General features: G+C 50.5%; 1 protein-coding gene across 1 annotated transcript; it reads right to left on the bottom strand.

Moving 5' to 3' along the window:
- Positions 1-235: 235 nt before the first annotated feature.
- On the bottom strand, positions 236-447 carry LOC144945164 (protein transport protein Sec61 subunit gamma-like). Its single transcript, XM_078873451.1, has one exon. It carries the CDS (start codon positions 445-447, stop codon positions 241-243), a length of 207 nt encoding a protein of 68 aa, XP_078729577.1. The 3' UTR covers positions 236-240.
- Between the last annotated feature and the right edge of the window lie 8,539 nt (positions 448-8,986).

The following is an 8,986-nucleotide window of genomic DNA, read 5'->3' as shown; positions in this document are numbered from 1 at the left end:
TATTTTGCAGACCCGGCTGCAATTGAGCCCTGAGTGTGTGTGTGTGTCTGTTGCCCGGTTTGTGTGTTGCGTACCCTGTTGTCGTCCCTTCCTTTTGCATCACTCACATGGGCTTAATTCATAAGTCAAGACAAAACGGAATGTCAAAAACTGCTGGTAAACATTGGACACATTTTGCAACATTATGGCATTAACTCCAGAAGTGACAGCATCTCTTTCAAAGTAGAACTCCAGTTGATCTTAACTGCCAACAATGATGTCGTTGATGGGAATATGGATGAGTTTCAAGAAGAAGCCGATGAAGCCCATTATGGCAAAGCCAATTGCCGTCGCTATTGCGATCTTCTGAAACTCCTTGCGGTCGGGCTTTGTGCAGCGTTTCACGAGCCGGATGGAATCCTTGGCGCACTGCCTGCCGGGATTCACGAATGTCATCGCCTGGTCCATGATGAATTAATCTTCACCTGGCCCAAGCCTCCAAGTCCCTGCGTCTCCTTCTCACCGGGCCGCACTCGTGACGTGCTCTTACAAACGTCCTCTTCCCTCGTCCCTCCACTCCTTCCCGTCCCTCCCCACAATCGCCCCTTCGTGATCCCGAAGCAACCCTCACGCATTCCGACTGTTGCTGCGACGCAAGCCCGGCGCAGGCAAGAGAATGGCGTGGGACTGCAAGGGCCGAGCAGGAGGAGCAGGAGGGTGCGCTCGGGAGAGGCGTGGGATGTCGAGGATTTCAGCCCTGAAGCAATGATTCGATTCTCACGTTCGCGCTCACGTGTACGTGAGCGGCAGTGCAGCGGCCAGCGCTACGCTGCGCACTACGAATCCGCTCACGGCCGACACCAGTGACGATTGTCTAAACCGGTGGTGGGCCTCTCTTGGGTCGACTTAGACTCAAATGAGTACCTGGCGCGGTGTGTAAACATCGCCACTGGGGAGAGAAATGCGGTCGGGCGTGGTGCGGGCCACCCACCCCCTCGTGTGCCGTGCCGGCCTTCATAGGTGTTTGCTAACAGCACTTGCCCCAAAAGTCTGGTTAAGGCTACACGGGGGATCTTTGTAAGGTTGTTGAACTTCTTTCGCACCGTACCTAGCCAACCGTGCTAATCGGATGTGCAGGAGGGTGGGGGGGGGGCGCGGACAACAAACTAAACACCCCAAAAAACTGTTCTAAAGAAATTAGTTTACAATGAAGACGATAAAAGAACCGCATAGCTCCAGTGACTTCCTGATATCGGAAGGAAGAGCGTTCCAGACGGCCGCAGAAGCGGGCACGCAGCGCGCTCTGCATTGAAGACAGTTCGCTTTGGTTCACGGTACAATTAGATGTCATTATTTGTATGTATTGGTAACTCGTTAATGAGTACCCGGGACTTAGGCAGTTCGACTGGATTGTTTGTAGGAAGAGGTTGGATGAAGTTTGTTGTAATTACTGGCAAAACGTCTTACTCGGATTGTAAATGTTGTGGCTTGGCTCTCCAACACACAACGGGTTAGTGCTGTACTAGTACACTACACTATACACTACACTATACACTACACACTAGTGCTGTACTAGTGACGAATTGGCCACGTTCTGTTTACGTGACAACTCTTACTAGTTTGCCGTGTCGGGTGGTGGCGGGTTTAACGACACATTTATATATTTACGCGATCTCACCCCCCAAAAAAACCTCTTATGGATGATATTGGTCACGAAAGCCTGCGTGTTAAATGTATACACTGTATATTTTACATACTGAGTGTTTAACATGTATACTGCATATACACTGTATATACTGTATATGAATTCTTTGGCGATGCTGCTGCGTTCACGATGGTGCACAATTAACAATAAAAAACTAACACATTCGTGAATAACACTATGGCCTTAAAAAGATAATTATATATATACATTTTGATTTAAAGCTTTCGTGACTGCAGGGATTCATATTCTTGGTTCTTTCGGTAAAGTCACGTCGAAGGGAAATAATAAAATAATAAAAATATAAAACAATTAAATTCTCACGACGTTTCGACTGCAACACAATCAATCATCATCAGGTGTGAAATCCACAGCAAGAAATTTTGCAAAAACGTGGATTTCACACCTGATGATGATTGCTTGTGTTGCAGTCTAAACGTCGTGAGAATGTTATTGTTTAATATTTTTATTCTTTTATTATTTCCCTTCTACGTGACTTTACCGAAAGAACCAAGAATATGCATTGAGATTATTTGGATGATCTTGCTGCTTGACATTTCCACGTGGTAAGCCACTCTGTTAAGCTATTATTTGTGGCCAGGTCGCTTGTGAAAAATAAGTGAATGCTTCAGTGGCCTTTACCTGATAAGGTAAAACGAATTATTTCGTTATTTGTATTTTAAGTGATTTGCTTACCTTTCCTATACTTTTCTCTCATATCGGGTTTTGTACTCTGTGTTGCTGTAACGTTCGGACTCAGATTCCTCCAGTATAAATACACATTCTGTTGATTCTCATACCATCCTGCCCAGATGCCTTGTTATAGTAATGTCCGACTCGTAGATGCGTTTACTCCATCAACCTTCTGTGTGTGATATCACCATGCTATTTGCATGCAATTTTCATGCCGTTCGGACAAAGCTCAAAGACACCGATTGGCCCGCACGCGTTGTTCCACGCATCTATCGTTCGCCCTCAGAACGGACACTCAGGTGACCTGGTGGCTCAGGAGGTCAGAGTGCTGAGTCGGCACCGCTGGCCACCTGGGTTTGAGACCAAGTCACAGCCTCCTGTGAATATAACCACACTCTCAAGTTTCGGGATCGGTGATCTCAGCACGGTCACAAATCACTATTTGGAGGAAAAAAAAAAAGAACCACATCGCATTAAATTGTGTTTTGCACTTAATTCATATACATCCCAGCATTAAGGCCAAACACATGAGTTGCTTTGTCGTGTGACGAACGTTGCTATCAATGGTAGAGCACGTGGGAGAGAGATGCCCGCTCCTGTGTGGAACAGAGGTCACTTGAAGGGATCTCAGATGTAGCTCTGTGAGGTCCGCTTCCGCGCACCCACCCCTCTTAAGACGAAGGCCCGGGCACTTGCTTTGCGTTTCGTGATGCGACGCCGATAGTACGATGACAATTGACGGGGGGGGGGGTGGGAAGGATCCTGTACATCCACATTATGTTTTGTTTACAGAAGTAAATGTCAATTGATGAATCGTCGCTGTATCGTGATGCAGCCGGGAAGCCCGGCAGAGAGAGAGAAAGAGACAGGGGCGAGGACAGGTGCGTACAAGGGAGAGAATTGGATCACGTGGGGCCCTGGCGACGCCGATGCGTGCCCACGTGGGTGCTGTCCGGGCGGGGTGTTGCGTTGGGCGAGGTGCGGTGGCAGGTGTTGGTGGAGCGGCTGAAACCCGATCAGCAATTGCCTTTTAATTACAAAGCATCTGGCTTGTCAGCGTCTGTCACGGCACACCTTGACGTCCCCGCTGCCACAATTGAATGGGAGGAGGAGGAAGAGGAGGATGGGGAGTGGGGGGGTTAAAATGGGATGACGGAAAAAAACGTCATTATATATGTGTTAACGTGTTGTTGTTTTAACGCCCACTTTAATACAAAAAAATGTATAGCAAGCGCTGGCAGTTTGTGTTGGGGGGAGTGGCGTGTGGCCGATGTTTAAACGTGCTCATTGTGGCGTAGTCGTGAGCGCCGATATTTCAATGTTGTACGTGACGTGAAACATCAGCTTGCGGGTGGTGGTGGTGGTGGTGTGGATATGCACGTCGTCTATAACACCCAAGATGTCTCTGTGCTGCTGTACGTCGTGTTCGTTTAGAATATAACAGCGCAGCAAGTGGGACCTATGCTGTACTACATATGCTGCGGTTCAGGATTAATTGACATATTCCGCTCGTCGAATGCAACATTGTACCACCACGGCAATGATAATGATATACACATTATGAATGGACATCATTGATTTTCAGCCGGTTTAGTATTTTGTGTTTAGTATTAAAACGTCTGTGCAGGACACGTGCCTTTTACAATGATCTTCTTGGTTCTTTCGGTAAAGTCACGTAGAATGGAAATAATAAAAGAATAAAAATAAACCATTAAATAATTCTCACGACGTTTCGGCCACAACGCAAGCAGCCGTCCTCAGGTGAAGAACAGGTCTGTCAGACTTTACCGAAAGAACCAAGAAGATGAATCCCTGCAGTCACGGAAGCTTTAAATCGAAATTTTACAATGATGTTACCCTTTTTAGTTTTATGTAGTCAGTTATATTTGGTGAGGTATCTATTTGCTGAAGGTTTTATTCAGTTACTAGCGGAAAGTACCCGGCGAAAAAGAGACACACATTGATTTAGACACACACAGACATCGACCCACACACACATCGACCTACGCGTACACACATGTGGACTCAAACACACACACATCGACACTATTAAAGGTTTGTGTAGGGCAGGGTTATTTTGTGTGTACATTACGCCGTGTAAAGCCAACAGGGTTCTTTCGTTAGCTGGAGTGGTTGATTTATTGAAGGCGGTGCGTGTGTGTGCATTGTGTACACGCGTGTGCGTTGTGTACACGCGTGTGCGTTGTGTACGCGCGTGTGGGTTGTGTACACGCGTGTACACGTGTGTGCGCTGTGTACACGTGTGTGCGCTGTGTACACGTTTGTACACGTGTGTGCATCGTGTACACGTGTGTGCATTGTGTACACGTGTGTGCATTGTGTACACGCGTGTGCACTGTGTACACGTGTGTGCACTGTGTACACGTTTGTACACGCGTGTGCACTGTGTACACGTGTGTGCATTGTGTACACGCGTGTGCACTGTGTACACGTTTGTACACGCGTGTGCACTGTGTGCACGTGTGTGCATTGTGTGCACGTGTGTGCACTGTGCGTAGTGGCAGTGGTGGTGCAGTGGTTAGCCCATTGCGCTATGAACCCGGCGGCCCGAAGTTCGATTCCCGTACACGGCCACCCAACACCCGTGTCGCGATCACCTGAACCGCTCCTGGGCCTTCCCTCGGTCGACTCAGCCTCAAATGAGTGCCTGGTGCGATGTGTAAAACATCGCCACTGGGAAGACAAAGGCGGCCGGGCGTGGCGCTGGCACACCCCCCCCCTCCCCCCATTCGTGTGCCTTGCCGGCCTTCATAGGTACTACTCTTGAACAGCACCTGCTTTATAAAGTATGCTATGGCTATCTCGGAGATTTGGGGGGGGTCTTTGTGTTTGGCGTTGCCAGCACGCCGCGCCGCACCGATACGTGACGACGCCCATCGTGGCGAGCTATGGCCAAGCAAACGAGCCCCCGGCAAAGCGAGGCGGCAGTGGGGGAGGCCTTCATCCAGCAGTGGATTGACAGATGGATATGTCATCGTCGAGATGCGTGCCGCGTGTTGTGTGTGCGTACGTCGACTGGAGCGCGGGATTGTGCGTCGTAGTCACATAACGCGCCAACGACCCACGCGGTTTATACCACGTGTTCTTGTACAGGGAAATTGAGTTGTGCAGGTCCATACGGCAACAACAACAACATTCATATTCTTGGTTCTTTCGGTAAAGTCGCGTAGAAGGGAAACAATACAATAATTTTAAAACGCCACTTTTAAAAAAAATGCCTTGCTGTGGTTTTCACACCTGATGATGATCGCGACTTTACCGAAAGAACCAAGAATATGAATCCCCGCAGTCACGAAAGCTTTAAATCAAAACAACATTGTCTATCTATTTGTGTTTCTCTCCCTTGCGATGGGACTTTGTAGGATGAACGTTGAGATTGATAAGGGGCACGGGTTTTTGACCAACGATGTCTGAATCGGTCTGTAACAAGGTAGGGCGCTGATAAGTGGGTTGACATGAATGTAGTTAGCGGATTGCACTTCAAACCCCGGCCACCTGAGTTCGATTCCCGGCATTGTCAAAGGTCAGTGGCGAATATCTGAAAACGTGGGCAGACTGTGCCCATTCCATAGGAACGTGGAATTTCCAAATCACCGCAACGTACGAGCCGCGTTGAACACCCGTGTGATTGAGGGTGCGGGGAGGTGAAGGGGAGTCGCACGTCTTAAATTACGCGTACATTTATCACCAAGGAAACACTTTTTTTCGTCGCTCTGTAAGAGTGCGAGTCATTGCACACGTTTTAACAAACACAAGCGATTAAACCCGTGCGTGTCGAACGTCCCCCAGCACACAGAGTGCTGTCGCCGCCGTGTTGCCATGCGAACAAGCGGTGGTGGGGGGCCCGTGGTGGGTGGGGGGCCCAGAGGTCAGAGCGGTGAGTTGGTGCCGCTTATATTCCTGGGTTCCAAGCCGGGTTTTTAGCCACCTGCTGGGGTTAAACCGGAGTTCTCAAGTGAAGTGAATCGGTGCTGTTGTATTGAGTGACACCCCGCCACCACTCACCTACTCACTCATCCACTCACTCATCCACTCACCTACTCACTCACCCACTCACTCACCTACTCACTCATCCACTCACCTACTCACTCACCCACTCACTCACCTACTTACTCACCTACTCACTCACCTACTCACTCACCCACTCACCTACTCACTCATCCACTCACTCATCCATTCACCTACTCACTCACCCACTCACCTACTCACTCACCCACTCACTCACCTACTCACTAACCGACTCACTCACCGACTCACTCACCCACTCACTCACCTACTCACCGACTCACTCAACTACTCACCCACTCACTGACCCAGGATCCCATCCCTCATATTCTTATCTGCATCTATGCCTATACTGTGACCCTGTGTGTATTGAGTGGCACCCTGCTACCACCCACTCACTCACCTACTCACCCACTCACTCACCTACCAACTCACTCACTCACATACCCACTCAGTCACTCACCTACGCACTCACTGACCTACTCACCAACTCACCTACTCACCAACTCACTCACCTACCCACTCACTCACATACCCACTCAGTCACTCACCTACCCACCCACTCACCAACTCACTCACTGGCTCACTCACCTACTCACTCACCTACTCACTCACCTACCCACTCACTCACATACTCACTCAGTCACTCACCTACGCACCCACTCACCTACTCACCAACTCACTCACATACCTACCCACCCACTCACCTACCCACCCACTCACCAACTCACTCACTCACCCACTCACTCAAATACCCACTCAGTCACTCACCTACCCACCCACTCACCAACTCACTCACTCACACACCTACTCACCCACTCACTCACCTACCCACTCAATCACATACCCACTCAGTCACTCACCTACCCACCCACTCACCAACTCACTCACTCACTCACCTACTCACTTACCTACCCACTCACCCACTCACTCACATACCCACTCAGTCACTCACCTACCCACCCACTCACCAACTCACTCACTCACCTACTCACCCACTCACTCACCTACTCACCCACTCACTCACCTACTCACCCACTCACTCACCTACTCACGAAGGATCCCCTCCCTCCTGTTCTTCTCTGCGTCCATGCCCCTACACTGTGAGCAACCGGTAAACACTCGGGGACCTGTCTCTGAACTTGCTGCGCTGCAGTTTAACAGCAAATGAATACAAGCAGAACGCGTGAACTTCAAATTAATCCATCATTTGTTAGTGTATTGTATGTCCGGGTTGGTTCATTAAGATGTCACCACTTAAAGGTGCCCCTGAGTACAGTCGCTGCTGTAACAGCCACTGCTGCTGCTGCTGCTACTGCTGCTGCTACAGCCGCTGATACAGCTGCTGCTGCTACTGCTGCTGCTGCTACAGCCGCTGCTGCTGCTGCTACAGCCACTGCTGCTGCTGCTGCTACAGCCATTGCTGCTACTGCTGCTGCTACAGCCACTGCTGCTACTGCTGCTGCTACAGCCGCTGATAATTATATGGTGAGTGGAGTGTTTGGGGTGAGATGGTGAGCTGGATGCGCGAGTCGAATAAGCAAGTGAGCTGGCGTGTGAGCGGGGAGGCGCATAGGTGGGTGAGCGGGTGAGTGAATCAGTAGGTGGGTGAGCCGGTGGGTGAGTCGGTGGGTGCGCAGGTGAGTGAGTAGGCGGGTGAGCAAGTTAGTGAGTCGGTGGGTGCGCAGGTGAGTGAGTAGGTGGGTGAGCCAGTGAGTGAGTAGGTGGATGAGCCAGTGAATGAGTGAGTAGGTGGGTGAGCAGGTGAGCAGGTGAGTGAGTCGGTGGGTGCGCAGGTGAGTGAGTGAGTCGGTGGGTGAGTCGGTGAGTGAGTGAGTCGGTGGGTGAGCCAGTGAGTGAGTTAGTAGGTGGGTGAGCCAGTGAGTGAGTGAGTCGGTGAGTGAGTGAGTCGGTGGATGAGCCATTGAGTTAGTAGGTGGGTGAGCCATTGAGTTAGTAGGTGGGTGAGCCAGTGAATGAGTAGGTGGGTGAGCCAGTGAGTGAGTAGGTGGGTGAGCCAGTGAGTGAGTGAGTGAGTGAGTAGGTGGGTGAGCAATTGAGTTAGTAGGTGGGTGAGCCATTGAGTTAGTAGGTGGATGAGCCAGTGAGTGAGTGAGTAGGTGGGTGAGCAAGTGAGTGACTGCGTAGGTGGTTGAGCCGGTGAATGGATCGGTGGGTGAGCAAGTGGGTGAGCAGGTGAGTGAGTGAGTAGGTGGGTGAGTTGGTGAATCGGTGGGTAAGCAGGTAAGTGAGTTAGTGAGTAGGTGAGTGAGTAGGTGGGTGAGCCAGCGAGTGAGTGAGTAGGTGGGTGAGCCAGCGAGTGAGTGAGTAGGTGGGTGAGCTGGTGAGTGAATCGGTGAGTGAGCTGGTGAGTGAGTGAGTGAGTAAGTGGGTGAGCAGGTGAGTGAGTGAGTAGGTGGGTGAGCCGATGAGTGAGTGAGTAGGTGGGTGAGCCGTTGAGTGAGTCGGTGGGTGAGTAGGTGGGTGAGCCGGTGAGTGAGTCGGTGGGTGAGCAGGTGAGTGAAGCCAGTGAGTGAGGTGGGCCGGTAACCTGGTGGGAGGTGAATCCGATGATCGAGTGAGTGA

Source organism: Lampetra fluviatilis, chromosome 36, assembly GCF_964198595.1.
Source record: "Lampetra fluviatilis chromosome 36, kcLamFluv1.1, whole genome shotgun sequence".
NCBI classification, from domain to species: Eukaryota; Metazoa; Chordata; class Hyperoartia; order Petromyzontiformes; family Petromyzontidae; genus Lampetra; species Lampetra fluviatilis.
The sequence above is the reverse complement of the archived record's forward strand: the minus strand, read 5'-3'. Positions and strand labels throughout refer to the sequence as shown.

What these genes read in the sequence shown, in the direction of transcription:
- LOC144945164 (XM_078873451.1), bottom strand. Translation starts at nt 447, where the DNA reads ATGGACCAGGCGATGACATTCGTGAATCCCGGCAGGCAGTGCGCCAAG.